Source organism: Thermobia domestica, chromosome 5, assembly GCF_964235325.1.
Source record: "Thermobia domestica chromosome 5, izTheDome1.hap1.1, whole genome shotgun sequence".
NCBI classification, from domain to species: Eukaryota; Metazoa; Arthropoda; class Insecta; order Zygentoma; family Lepismatidae; genus Thermobia; species Thermobia domestica.
This window is the reverse complement of record NC_137458.1, coordinates 66872426-66888426: the sequence shown is the minus strand read 5'-3', so window position 1 is coordinate 66888426 and position 16001 is coordinate 66872426. Positions and strand designations below refer to the sequence as shown.

General features: G+C 34.2%; 1 protein-coding gene across 1 annotated transcript in view; it reads left to right on the top strand.

Annotated features, from left to right (window-relative positions):
* LOC145685941 (transmembrane protein 87A-like) overlaps positions 1-15063 on the top strand; it is a 70068-nt gene extending 55005 nt beyond the window's left edge. Inside the window, exons 15-18 of the mRNA XM_081758716.1 lie at positions 2084-2148; positions 6609-6661; positions 7356-7383; positions 9313-15063. Coding sequence (XP_081614842.1) covers positions 2084-2148; positions 6609-6661; positions 7356-7383; positions 9313-9354 — 188 coding nt within the window. The 3' untranslated portion in view covers positions 9355-15063. The remainder of the gene's footprint in view (positions 1-2083; positions 2149-6608; positions 6662-7355; positions 7384-9312) is intronic.
* The last annotated feature ends 938 nt before the right edge of the window (positions 15064-16001 follow it).

The window sequence follows — 16001 nt, the reverse complement described above, 5'->3', positions numbered from 1 at the left end:
CAAATCTGCTGACTTGGGGGACAAAATAGCTAGTTCCGTTCTAATATCGAGCGTGGATGTTTAGTTCGATACACTTTTACTTGATGGTAGAAATTAGTTGGAAGACCTTCCAAATGCATGTCGTGGATTGGAAAGCATCAAGAATTTTGAAAATATTTCATGTCAATATAATTGTATCTTGACATAGATAAACGGAAGATATAAAAGGAATTAGACTTGCACGAACAGTGAGCTAGGCATAATTTTTCTTGCCCCACTAAATTATGGGGCAATGGTTCCCAACCAGTGTGTCACGGAGTTTTATAAGGTGTCTCGCGAAATTTTGGTATTAAAAATCATGGAGCATTTAATTATTAGTTAAAACCGGTTTTGAGACAGACTGTACAAGTATACGCCTCCAGTGACAGCAACAATGTTTAGTCCTACATAAGGTCATTACATTATAGAAACTTAAAGGCTTACACTATTATAATTTATTTTATTATTAATAGCAAAGCAAACAAATGTGTCGCAATGTCGTAGGCGTTCAGTAAGTGTGTTGTCAGTTAAAAAAGGTTGAGAACTATTTTGTCCAGAGGATAAGGTAATATCCCTGATAAGTTAATATTCTCTCCCCAGAGTATTACTCTGAATAAAGCTATCGTTCCCTAGAATCTTCTTATCGCGACACTGATAAGTTGCTCTATCCAATCTAGTGATTCCTTTCTAACGAAAAAAAAAAAAAAAAAATCCATTTGCTAATCCCGTCCCAGATAATTTAATGTTCGCAAGATTCGTCATGCAAATCCAATCCTGAACAGTGTTTGTATTGGTTGTGTAAATTGGGTGTGTCATTTATTATTATTATTATTATTATTATTATTATTATTATTATTATTATTATTATTATTATTACAATATGAATATTTCTGTTCTAAACATTTCATATTTTATGTCAGGGGGCGCGGTGGCTCAGTGGTAGAGCGTTCACCTCCGGTGCTTGGGGTCCCTGGTTCGATCCCAGCTCGCGCCGTGTGGACTTTGTGGTGGACAAACACTGTGCTCGTGGGTTTTCTCGGGGTTCTCCCGTTTCCTCCCACTTTATTCATTCCACCATTTCACTCATCTCTCATCATCACCGTCTCCTTTAGCCTAACCGGCATAACCGTGGGACGTAAAACTTAAAGATTTCATTTCATTTCATTTTCATATTTTATGTCGGGTGATCATACAGGGTGACAAGTAATGAACTATGTGAAATAAAACGGAAATTAGTGACAAACTAAGTAGTACACAAATTATATTGCACATGTAAACAACACTACTGACATTCGAATTGAGGTTATGACATGTTCGATATGTCTACCATCTCTAGCAATGATGTGGCGCAGACGAACAGCAAAATTCTGCATGACCCGTTGAAGTGTCGGAACATATCGATGCTGTCGATACCTCCTGAAAGGCAGTTTTCAGCTCGGCAATGGTTTTGGGGTTATTGCTGTACATCTTGTACTTAACATAGCCCCACGGTTCAGATCCGGGGAATATAGCGGCCAAGTGAGTCCCCTTCCAGTGGCCTCTGTGTACCCCAGAGCCAGAATGCGGTCCCCAAAATACTTCTCTAGGACGTCAAACACTTTCATGGTTCGATGAGGTCGAACTCCGTCTTGCATGAACCTCACATCTTGTCGAAATCAGGGTCACTTTGGATAATGGGCATGAAATTATTTTCCGAAACCGTCACCGTGCCGTCAAGGAATATCGCACCGATTATTCCATGGCTGGATATTGCACACCACACCGTCACCCGTTCAGGGTGGAGAGACTTCTCCATTGCGAAATGCGGATTCTCAGTCCCCCAAATGCACCAGTTTTGCTTATAAATCTTAATTTTCACTTGCAAATGGCCGACATCAATACCACCAATACCAGCATGCCAATTTCCACAGTTTGGACGTCATCACGCAAACCGTTCAGAAATTATGACAGTTTTATTTCATATAGTTCATTAATTGTCACCCTGTATTTTGTCCTTAATGTGAAACATTTGAAATTAATTATTTTCCTCAATTTGCAATTGATAATCTTTTATCTTATTTTACAGAAGGCGTAAAAATGAGAGGATACAGAAGTAATTCTCCAAAGCCGAAAGCGAGTAATAACACGGGGGTAAGTAAATTAGTTAATATTATTATTTACCAAAGAGCTTTGTGTTTACTGTTTCCAGGTTTCAGTATTAGAAACAGACGTTTCATGTTCAAACAGACCTTTCTCCTGGTTTACAAAAGGACTTCAGTAGATAGGTAAATAAACATATAGGATAAAATACCATAACTTGGTCCCGTGCCCGAAGTAAATTAGAACATTTTTCATGTAGTGCACCTTCACATGAACCCCGTTAAACCAGTCTTTACTGTCTTGCTTCAGTGCTTTTATGTCCAAATTTAGAGTTGCCAGTAGGAGGCCTCTGAGAAAGTTATTTCGAAAACACATCTGTAATTGTTAACCACTTTTTTTTTTTTTTTTTTTTTTTGGTACAATGTCCACTATTCAAATTCAAATGCGGACTTTTTTTTTGTTTATTTAAAGACTCCTTCGTTTCAGTATTATTGTTTGACTTATATTATGTTATGTACTGTCCGAAGTCAAAGCGAGTTTTTAGACGCTTACTGTTGATTGAATGTTCTGAGTTTCCGAACATAGATAGATCATTGAAATAGGTAGTTCTTTAATGTTATTTACTAAATCTGACCCTTGGTATTTTATCCATATTATCGCCTACTGTACACTAGTTTGTGCGGATTTCATTAATTTTGTAGTGAGAAAGTCTCTTTGAAACATATTATGGTTAATGTTTATTGTTAAAATAGTATTGTATTTTTAAAAAATTGGAAATTGCCTGGACCAATGACGCTTCTGTAATCCACTCTCTTGGAGGCGAGATAGTGTGGTGGTGAATGGCCTATACATTGAGGGTTACTGTGGCTCAGTGATAGACCGCACATCTCTGGTGTGAGAGGTTCCTGGTTCGATCCAGTCTAATGTCAGTTTGCGGTGAACAACATAGTGACCGTGGGTTTTCTCGAGCCTCTTCTGTTTCTCCCATCTCATTCTACCAACTTTTCATAATTGTTCACTTCGACTAATTATCTGTTTCCTTTAGCCCACATCCAGGTTCGGTTCCTGGTGGGACACTCGGTCGAAAAAGTGTAAAGGCTTTTTTAGGCCAGTCATCCTGAGTGAAGTTTATCCGGAGTGAAACCGTTGTTCCAGCAGATGTTTGCATAACGAATAGAAGAAAATGTCAGTTCAACACTATAGTGATCGGGGGAATATGAAAGATAAATTGTTTCCCAACCAAATCGGGTAATGGTATCAGGAGACCTTTGCGATACAGACACTGGGTTCACGGTTTTAGTTTTTCACGTATACGTGGTAAATGCTTTGGGTTTACAGTTGCGTTGGACAGTCCTCGACACATCATAGCTTGAGCAGTTCACCAAAGACGGAGTTGATGCAGGGATGGTTTTGTTTGTTAAGAAATGGGTTCATGTGGTGCAAACCAGTGACAGTGATGCTGTCAAGTATCGTAAAGAGCCCACTTCCCATCGCATTGTCTAGAAACGAATCCTTCTCTGATGGGGCAAGAAACAAACATACAGTGCCGGAAATTGGTATAAAGGCAGAAGGACATTTGATAATAGGAGAAGGCAAGAATGCCGAAGATGGATAAAGATGATATATTTACAAAGTAACATTGTAGACTATACAAAACCAAAAGCATATCGTTTGCTAATACGTCACTGGCACGCATAATTTACACAAAAAGCGAAATGAGACGATTGTCGGGTGGAAATTGGTATAAAGGCACCCATGGTCACTTGTTGTTTGGCGCTCTCTACACGTTCAGCATTACTCCTGTTGCCACTTTGAGAATCCGCTGACACAGTGCGATAAGGGAAGTGCGGGTGCGAACGTCTGTGAGCTTGTGTGGGCCATGCCTCGTGGAAAATTGTTGTCGAGTGGGGAACAAGCACGTGTCTGTGCGTACAAGGATATGGGCCTGTCAAATCGGCAAATTGCAAAACAGCTAAATCATTCAAGTTGTGTAATTAATAATAACGTTCGATTGGGTGCACAATACGGAAAGAACGGGAAGTATGGTAGAACAAGAAAACTTTCGGAGGCTGCAAAACGATTAATTGTGCGCAAGGCAAGGGCTGGAAGTATGTCATCTTCCCAAATTGTTGCTGCTTGCAACTTACCTGTCACATCCAGAAGAGTGCGTCAAATTTTGAATCAAGATCCACATCTTATATTCAAGAAACTGAAGTGTAAACCACCCCTTAGTGCGACGCACAAGCAGGCGCGACTCCAGTTTGCGGAAACACATATGTCGTGGACATCCGAATGGAATCACGTTGTGTTTAGTGATGAGAAGAAGTTCAATTTAGATAGTCCGGATGGTTTTCAATACTATTGGCATGACCTTAGGAAAGAGGAGCAAGTACAAATGAGCAGAAATTTTGGTGGAGGAAGTGTTATGATTTGGGCAGCGTTTTGTGTTAAAGGTACATCCACCATTGCATGCTTAACATCAAAATGAATTCATCTACGTACATAGACATGTTAGAAATAGAATTGCTGCGGATGTATGAGGAGTTGGACGATCAGAACCTGATTTTCCAGCAGGACAACGATGCTAGCCACAGGGCAGCAGCAACCCGACTGTGGTTTGAAGGTAAGGGCATCAAAGTTATGGGAGTGGCCAGCGAGAAGCCCGGATCTTAACCCGATAGAAAACCTCTGGGGAATCCTTGCGCGCAATGTTTATCGCAATGTCCATGGTCGGCAATTTGGGACGGTTGCTGAGTTGAAAAACGCGATACGAGAAAAGTGGTCAGTGATTCCACTGCAACAACTATCATATCTCATAAAAACAATGCCGGAGCGTATATTCCAACTCATTTAGAAGAAATTAGGGTCAATCAAGTACTGAACATCTATTTTCCATTCTATACCGTACACTGTATTTTTATTTTTTGCCAAAGGCAATGGGTGCCTTTATAATAATTTCCACCAGAAAATGGTTTAATTTCTATTTTTGTGTTAACTACGCGTGTCGGTGACATATTAGCAAACGATATGCCTTTGATTTTGTACAGTCTACAATGTTACTTTGTAAATATATCATCTTTAGCCATCCTCGACATTCTTGCCTTCTTCTATTTTCAAATGTCCCTCTGCCTTTATACCAATTTCCAGCACTGTAGGTATCTGCTCATGTTGCTTTCTGAGCAGCAGTCAACTCATGTGCACCTCATCATCCCATGTTATACTGTTTTCCAAGCTGGTGCAGATGTAGGCGAATGATTTCTGGATTTCAATTGTGTGTTTATCCCAATTTCTCACATAGTTGGTCATTATCGGCCCCAAATAGAGGCCCTGAGTGTCTCGTGGTGGTGTAGCGTGTGCGTCGTTGTAATAAATTCATTACCGTTCATGAATTTATTAAACAATCGTTGTACTGTCTACTCATTTACCATCTCGCTTGGGAAATTAATGCATGTTACTCACTATTGTGACCAAATAGTGCGTAGGTTTGAACATTACTGCAATAAATGCATTATGTTTCGGATAAAAGAATCCGGAAAACTCACATGGAAAATTTGCCTACAGTTCAAGAATACCCGAAAGTATTGTAATCCAAATAATGTTCATGTAAATTTGTTCTGAACGGTTTTGTAGATGTACATGTCTAGATAGAAAATACATAAAAGAAGAACAGATGTAATTTGTAGTAATCATTGTTTTGAATGAAGATTTTGTAAGCTTCTAAAAGTTGAATTTAAATAAGCTGTAAAATTTTATACATTGAAATTAAGGCAGTATATTTATAACGAAGATGTACGGAATAAACTGGTAATGTTTTATATCGTAATTATTAATGTTATTGGATTTGGACATTGTTTAGAAAGTTTAAGAATAGCGGAAAGACTATTCACAATTATCGGTCCCAAAATTTAGAACTACCATATTATTAACTGTTAAATAGTAATGCGAATGCATAGAAGTACTATTCTCAAACCTGTCGCACTTAAAAGGTGACTTCTTAAATGGATTAACAAAAACAAAGTTTATTTGTTCTGTTTTAATAATTCGATTCTTAACATTTCTACGCATTCGTAATTGAAAAACGACGAAAGCTTATTTCAGTAACAACTTTGTTCAGTTGTCTTTGATTTCTAGAAAGAAAACTATTTTTTTTCTTTTTCCTGTGAAGATAGGGAGGGATTTGCTCCCCAGTATAACACGACTACTCCTGTATGGGGTCGAAGTTAGGCTCTGGACCACTTATAGTACAGAACGTGTCATCAATTATTCCATAACCTATACCATGTTTTAGAGCCAATAAATTTGAGAAATTATATTCTAAAATTGATTTGATATAATTAAAAAAAGAATACTTAATGACTTGGCTCTAATTTTCAGTTCTTAGATATTTACACAATAAACTGCGAACTCCAATGTTCGTGTACAAAATATTCATAATGCCACTTATTATATCCACAATATTATACGGCTAGTTATTTTTTTTCTGTACTAATTGATGTTATTTTGTTTGTTAGGAAGAAGACTTGAAATGGGTTGAAGAGAATATCCTTCCTTCTCTGGCTGATACGTAAGTGTGTGAACATGTTTATTAGTAAATTGTAAGCGTCGTAAGTATGAAATTTTTCGAAAACACAATCGTGAATTTTCAATAATTATCTCTGAAATTTTCTAGCGCTTAAAATATACTGTTTTCAAGCTCTGAATGCTAAATCTCTGGATTTTAGGGAGGAAAAATAAGCTGCTGTCACCAATGAAATCAGAACTGTGAATTCACATAAAAATATATTTTGCTACATTAAAACTTTTTATAATGGCTGTTTAGAGTTGTTATATTGGAGTTGTTATATAGATGAAGTCGTTCTTTCTGTCTTTCCTCCCAGCTCGCGCCGTGTGGACTTTGTGGTTGACAAACACCGTGCTCATGTTTTTTTCGGGGTTTTTCCGTTTCCTCCCACTTTCTTCATTCCACTATTTCATTCATTTCTTATCATCACCGTCTTCTTTAGCCTAACCGGCATAACCATGGGACGTAAAACAAAGATTTAATTTAATTTTTTCTGTCTCTTTTCTTTTTCTTCTTCTTCTTCTTCTTTTTTTTTTAAAAAAGTATGAAATGAAGTTTTTAGTAAATGAAAATAAGATCATTTTCTTCTTTCTTTAATCTTGACACTTTACCTAGTGTTATAGGTGACAGGGAATATGAATACAATTCAATAATAAATATTTTTGTATTCATTTGTTTATTTCATTTGTATTTTCAGGGCTTTACCTATATTGGATTCTGACGAGGTAAGTTATTACAATTTATGCTAACTTTGTGTATTGAAGTATTAAACTTCTATTGTAGTAAATTGTGTATGTTTGTGTACGTTTGGCGTCTCTTTTAGCAACGAGGTTACGTAAAACTTTGGCCACCAGTGTAAGGTGTAATCCGAACCACCCTAGTGTGTTCTCCAATTGTAATGCTGTCCCACTGTAAATCGAACCCGAAACCACGTCCAACTTTAAATTTATACTTAAAATATGTATTTGCTAATGAGTTGAACGGGCTGATGAATTTTATATATATATTGTCCGATAAAGTGCAGATTTTTTGGGTGTGATAGAGTAAGTCCTGTTGTGTATGCAAAATAGGTTGTATGAGTATATAGTCTTTTTTGTATATATATATATATATATATGTGTGTGTGAAAGAGAAAGAGAGAGAGAGAGGAAGCTACCCTTCTAGCTCCCGAAACCTGCTGAGTTGGAATTATCGAAGAAAATGTTACCTCATTCGAAAGGTTATACAGTGTGATTTTAAAAATCGGTACACCTCTGGAAACCTACTATGCTGTAATTTCTTAATTGCAACTCAGCAAGTGTGTCGGCTGCTAAAAAGCGCCCCCTTCTCCTAGATAGATAGATAAATAGATAGATATACGTAAATCAATTACTTACCAGAAAGTTGTAAAACTTTATCACATAGTACTAAGAGCATACCGTAAACTCTCCCGTTTGATGTTTCATCAGATACGGAGAATTAGGAAAAAAAGAAACCAAAAATTAAAGAATATCAAATTAACTATGAAGCGTCCAGGTGAGCGAGCACCCTATTGGAATGCAAAGTCACATGATAGTGTTACCAACGTGAAAGTAGAAAGGGTTTATTAGAGAAATGGCGACGGAATAGCCGAAATAGTGGGGAGAGAAAGAGAGAGAGAGAGAGAGAGAGAGAGAGAGAGAGAGAGGTGAAGAGAGAAATTTATATATGAATAATTATAGAAAAGGAATAAAAAGAATTGAAATATACGCAGTTAAGTTAATAAAGAAATGATAATGAGAGATAATATAGAACGAAAAGCATTTATGAAAAATAGTGGTAAAAAAATAATTGACAAGGATAAAAATAGGTGTATTGGAAATGGAATGACTTGTGCTGTAAACTATAATTACTTTATATATATATGGGGGAGGGGTTATTAGTGAAGTTTCGACTATTTAGCTATTACCTTTTATGATTTATATACTACTAGCTGTAAACACCTGTCATTTTCGGATCTTAATTTGGAACCTGAAAAATTTCCACTTATACACCTAGGTAAATCGAATCTACAGGCTTCCTAATACCTTCGTAACTTACTAAATATACCAAATTATTACCTGTCCTCTTCGTATTATAGAGTTCATGAAAGTCAATAACTAAATAGGAAAACGAAAAATAAACTTGAAGAAACCGGTCATAATAATAAGTGAAGAATATTTATTTAAAGACCGTAATTACGCAGCGTAAATCTAATTGCTACGCAGATAAGTAAAACACTTACTCCGATGATTGCGTCTGTAACAGTTTCCTGTAACAGATGGTTTCAATCGTTTACTCTGTAGCCGAATCGTTAAATTTCAAGTTTTTCCATAAATAAATCGCCGTAAAAAGTTTTATACATAAACAACCAGCTTATCAAGAGATCTTATTTCAATTTAGAACGCTTGCACTAAAAGTGCAATATGTGCTAATAAAGTGATTCAATTTTTTCATGTGAATGACTTAGTCTGGTGAACAAGGCCACGGAATAATTGGTTGAAACAGTACAGGAAAACCCTTACAGACGTAGTCAACGAAGTATAGTGTTTTACACTATCTCCTTAACAATTAGATATCGAAGTTATTTATATTTGTTGCTAATGATATTTACCGATTATAACACAGTAAAAGTCTAAGCATTTAATTTTTCACAGGAGATAATGACAACGAAGTTCGAGATGTCGAAGATGCAGTGAACAGTTAAGGAGCGCCACTTGGTTTAGTACAAGTGAAAAGGATGCCACTTACAACTCTGAAAAATTTCGTATTACTTTCTTCGGCAACTTCCTAGTCGATCGAAGTATTCAGTGACACTATGCACAGTGCAGGGGAAAGATTTTTATCTTCCACAAAAACGATCGACTAGTTTTTCATTATTCATTGGAACCTGATATTTAAAGTGATGAAAATCAGGAGACAGATGTAGTCGTGGAATTGTGCGATTGGAATGAAAGTATGAGTGTCAGATATGTGCAACAGTTTGAGAATTCTTGTGCACTCGTGCGATTTATGTAATGCTTCTGTGTTTTATTTTTGCCTCAGCTAAGAAATAGATGTTCCGTTCCTTTAAAATTGCTTTCTGTTTCGTTGTTGCCTCTTAAGTCAGTTCAGAAAATAATTAATTTCCTGTGAATTTGTAGTTTTTGTATTCCTGTAATATTTCTTGGTAACAATCGTAATCAGCATTAAGTTGTGAGCATATTTAACTGGTTAAACAGTATGACTGTAGAGATAGCTTAGTTTGTTTCATTTGCCATCAAATAATGTTGTACTGAAGAAATTCAAGTCTATGCGTCAAACACGGGGCATTGTTTACAAGAATTTTTTATTTATTTATTTATTTATTTTTATTTTTCTGTATTTCATTTTTCTAGCTATAGTGAAAATGGATTACTACCATTAGAGTAAAGGTAATTGGTCATAATACTTTGTTAGTTGGTCATGGTTATTGGTTTAAGATGATGTTACCAGTAGTGAAATACATTTGCTCCTGTTACGTACTTAAATGTACGGTAGGAATCCGTAAAGTATAAAAGCACATTCCAACAACATATTTAAATTTGTGTGATGCTTTAATAATTGTGATGTATAATTAATAGTTAAATAATTGACTGTGATATCCAAGTCTTAAATTGATTATTTGTGCAACAAGTATTAAGTGAAATTTGGTGATGGTTGATTGCATTTGATAAGTTCGTGAATTAGCACATAAAACTATTGGAAAGATTATTTGTGGTATCCATCAATATTTAAACCCAGCTTGCATTAATTGTACTGTGTATAATCATATTTTAAATACATAGGTCATTTTATTTTAAGTTTCCTATCTAATGGACATAATAGGGTTTATGTGTAGAGTAAGATTCACCAAAATCATAAGCCATCAGTAATACGTTGAATTGCTTATTTTACCAGAACGGATGTTGTGCAGTTTCAATACATACTTTTGCAGAGAGGTTAGAAATTTTCTCTTGCACAGTTATGCTATAAAAAAATGAGCAGCGCATCTCTTCTAAAAGCTTCATAATTTTATCCATAGGTATGATAGCAGGAAACGAAACATAACTGTTCCAAATAAATAAATATTTTTTGTGTTTTAATAGTTACTTTCACAGTCTTAAATAATTGACTTCATCCTAATGTTTATCGATTAGAGGCTTGAGTAATGCTTATATAATGTTGATGGCTTAAAACACGGCGTTATAACCGCAAAATATATTGTCTTACGTGAAATGGCTGTCAGCGTCATGGAAATTTAAAACAATATTAAAGTCACATAGCCTTTGTATTTTTGAAGTTGTTTTTGCTAAAGCCTGGTTACCAAAATTGCCACTTTCGAGACTGAGTAGAGGGCTTCAAAGTAAAAGTGAGTGTTTCAACCTGACTGTATGTGGTAACACACTATATTTACGGTGAGGGATATATAGTTTCTCTGTATAGAACATAGATAGCTATTCGCTAGAAGAAGGCATGCAGTCCTGCACTGTATCTACATTCTATTCTTAGTTTTCAGTAAATTATCACGTCGGTCATAATGTTGATCATTTTTAATATGAAATCTAAATTAGAGACAACTTTACTATACTAAACGAGTAGTAAAGAGAAAGAGAAAGATTTCATTCATGTAGTACATTAACAGCAGGCAGTATTTCGGGGAAAATTGTAGAAAGGGTACATTTTAACATAGAATTGAAGTCTTTGTAATTGACTGGATATTTTCTATAAAATGTTACATTATATACAAGCATATTCAACATGTCCTAATCTATAGGTGTATATTGTTTATTTCGAATTACGGAAATCTTTGTGTAAATTCGGATCAGATTTTTAACAAGATTTGCGAAATTTAAGAAAACAATTAAGAATAATGATATAATAAGGATAAATGTGTTAAATATGTGTATCTATAATGTAAGGTTTAGTACGAAATGTTCATTTTTTATTATAAATAAAAATAGCTATATTCCATGTTAAATGCTGTCTCTTTTCCATTTCATTTTCTTGTAAGATATTGCCTGCCCTTAAGATGGCATTATAATGATAAAGTAATGAGTAAGAGACAGTTGCATGGCTCGTAAAATGGGTATCGAAGTTCTTATTACATTATGTTCTTAATTTGACAAATTTGTACAGGGAAAAGATTGATTTAGGTAAACGAGATGATCGTTGAGAGGATCGTTAGAAAATCTCGAACATTTTTCATAGTCTCGTTGTCAAACTGTATTAAGAGACTGACTCGAAATAATAATGAAACTAACAACACTAGCGGGAATACTTCCTTAACCAATTTAGTGTGCCTTGCGGCTGGATTGTCGCTGAAATCGGTGTGCAAATTACATATGACCAAACTATAGACTTTTCCTTTTATTCGAACAACTGGGACCAGTATATGCAGAAATATGCTTTCTTTCTTTATTAGAATTATAGTTTATCACTTGTAGCGTTCAAAGTACTGGCACGTTCCTCTTCCTGAAATGATTTTCATAGCGGTCGGAATGTCTCGTATATGTTATATTCAGACGTCACTTCTTATAGCTTTAGTTGAAGAGAGAAATTGAACATGGCCAATTATCTGATTTTTATTTAAGTTTTCACCATAAATGGCAACCGTTTCAAAGAAAGTAGTTACAGTTTCTATTGCTATATCACTCCTATGGAAATATCTGAAGGGGTCGTTGTCAACTTAAGTATTATTTTATATAACTGTGTAACTAATGAATACAGCTTAAAAAAATACCAGATATAGAAAATATATTAAAAGGCTACTGAGAAATTAATATTCCTTTATTCTTTCATGTAGTGTATTTGATGTGCAATACTGCATGTTCCTTTATTTTCGAAAGTTGTATTCAAAGTAAAATTATCGTCACCTGTTGTACTTAATTGATAGAAATAGCATGTAATTGCTTACTGTAGCTGGAAAACATTGACCGTGCCAAACTATGTAAATATTTAGGTTTTGAAAAAAAAAAAAGTATCACCATCAAAGCAGTATTAAAGTACTGAGTTTGTAGTCCTCCAAAATCCGAGAAGATTGTCGAGTTCTGCAATCCTAAATGATAAACTTACTTGCTGTTAAAGTTAGTTTGTGGTATTTCCTGTGTTTTCCAGTTAAATGTTGATTTGTATAAATTGACTGAGAAATAAGTATTCATAGTTTTGAATATGATATTGTATCTAGACATGTAAGACTGAAAATTGAAACCCCTGCTCTCGTGATTAAATTTTTTCAATGTAATTTGTAGCTGCATATGTAGTTTTGAATTATTTTCTTTTTAGAGTGATAAACCTCTTATAAATTTGTAAGTGTCAGAAAACAAATTGATTAGTATTTAAAATTAAACAATATCCAATAAAACAAAAATAATAAATAAATAAATAAATAAATAAAATAAAAATCAGAATAAATTAACTTCATCTATTTTTATGTGAAGTTGCTCCTTTTACAAGTTACCAATTAGAAATAACACAGGTTTTGTCTATGAATGTAGCAACATGTAAACGTGTTTTTCTTTTTACCCTATGATAGAAAAAAATCCTTTGAATTGGTACATTCGATAGTCTGCTATTGTGTATACATACTCAGTCTTAGATGGTGAAGTTTCATTGGATAGCAAAGATACATATAGCAACAATTGATATTTCCAGATAGAATCATTAAGAATAGAAGATTGTTCGTTAATAGTTGTTGATAAATGGTGAAGAAGTGTAGTAGTAGAAAGTAACATAGTCTTTTTTTATGATTATACAGCAATTTTACATACATTGTATCTATATAAAGATTTTTTCTTCAAATGAGTTTAGCTACTTGTGATGTAGAAGTTATTTTTTCTTTTAAAACATTTATTTAACTTGAAAACTTGAGTATTTTTAAACTAGAAAACATTTTTCTGACTCCTAATTCCAATGTAATGTATTTAAAATAAAAATAATAATGTAGATAAGATCATATTTGAGAAATTTCTGCAATTGGTAAGTCGTTTGAAAACGTTCGTTCTTTTTGACTGAACAACACAGAATTTCATTGGACCATTAGTTTCGTAGAATTAAGAAGTCTTGCATCGTATTGTAACCAAAAACAAATTTAAATGTGTATGTTATTTTAAACGTGAAAGTAATATTTTAGGATCTTTTGCGACCGTCATGAAATTATTTCCTATAAATTTGTGGTTTATCATGTATGTTGTCACCTAAGGTCTTTATATTAAAGTATAATATACTTACCATAAAGGAATTCGTAGTGCCGAGTAAATTGTAAAAAAATTAATGAAATTAAAATGTTACGTTCCAAAAATACTGATACAATTGTGTCTACAAGAATACTTTTTGTGCACCAACTGTACTTTAAAAATTCTCTCACTTGACAAAAGGAGTTTTCAATTAAGGCAAGAATGCAAGCTGGGAAGATAAAGAATATAAATAAATTATTGAATTAACTTCTAATTATCAAGAAATAATTTTGAGAAATGCTTTCAGTGCATTCAGCATGTTTATTTAAAATTAAAAATCAAATGTTCTTAAAGATATGACTAAACCAACATTCCAAAAATGTTTCTGAACTTCCACATTATATTTAACTAAATTTTGTTTTCCGATTCAGAGTCATAAGATTTGTAATAGTAATCTCTCATATTATGTTACACTGACAAAAATCATCCATATCTTCAGATTTAAATACCATGTTTTGAAAAAAAAAAGTTTTAAATTTAGTTCAAATTATCTCAGCCATGTTTAGAGCTTTACAAGTGGGTTTCTTTTTTTTACAACTGTTGATGTAATATTTCAGGTTTTGAAAACTGCGTGGTATGATACTTTACACATTATTTATATTACTTGTAATTTTGTCTCGTGTTCGCATATTTATGAAACGGTGCAACAGTGATGCTTGGGCGTAATGTACACTAACAGTTCATAATTCAGTTTTATTAGCGAGGTTTCATAATGTTGTTTACCAGTGTTGTTCTGACTCTTCAGTAATAAGAGCTTTGGAAAGAACGTTTGTTGCTTAAAATCGTATATAGTGAGTACACAATATTTTAATAGTGCGTTTCTGTAGAATGAGCACATGAAATACATCTTACCTGAAATTTTGTCACCAGTTTTTCTATACGTGTACACTATTTAAGATGTGTATATGTGAGGAAGCTTTTGTGAGTGTGCGCACGCATTGTTATGTTTGTTATGTAAAGTGAATATATATAATAAGTAAATATATTGTAATATCAATCAGAAATTGTAAGTTGTCTTTGTAAATGAGTGTGTCTGACTTGTGTATGTAATATGTCTTTGATACGGTTGATCTTGTTATGGGTAACATTATCATTTCGCCTGTTCCTAAATGCCAGTAATATATTGTAAATATAAGACTTTATGAAAAATAAATATTTGGGTTTTATTGTTTGTTACATATACCATGTTTGTGAGATTGAAATGTCCAATTTACAAGTGTTACTTTCAAACGCTAAGAAAATGGAAACTGCAATACCTGGTTCATCAAAGTATTGTTTGGGTGCAGCCTTACACTTTTGTCATCGCTCAGCCAACGATTGTAATGGCCAATTGACATGTGTTACTTTCAAAGGCTAAGGAAATGGAAACTGCAATACCTGGTTCATCAAATATGTTATGGCTGCAGCTACACACTTTTTTCATCGCTCGGCCAACGATTGGAGTCCATGACGAAAGAAAACTACAGTCTTCGATCCTCAGCTGCACTTTGCACTGCCCGGTCATCAGGAAAGTTCTTCCTGCTAAGAAGTGATTGAGATGGCCAGAGATGTGACAGGGTGTCTATCGGTCACGAAAGTCACGAAATCAGAAAACGGTCATGAAAGTCAAGAAATTTAGCTTTTGATTCACTTTTTTTATAATCTGTTCAAATATGTGTAGAGACTGGAAAATTTTGTTTTATAAAATGTCAAATTTCACCGCCAAAAATGTGTATGATCGGCTTTAGATACTACCAAATCGCAAGCAGAGCACCTATCACATGCATGAGAAATTCAATGAGGAACACGAAAGACAAGACAAAAAATCAAAATAGAAGCAAAATACGTTAAAGAGTTGAAGGAAAAAAAAAAAAAAAAAAAAAGGAGATTGTTACAACAGACCGAAGAGGAAGTTGAGGCACTTCAGAAGAGATCGAGAAAACTTAAAGGGGTAAATTATATTAGTCAACTTAAAAGAGAGATAGTATCCATCAGTACAAAGTTTACAATCAGCGTAACAGTTTTAAAGGATTGCTAAGGATTTGTCAATTTGTGTGTACTTAGATATGTAATTTTAAGATTAGTGGATTTGTGAGTATTCGCTGTTGGTAAGTTACCAAACATAACAACCTATA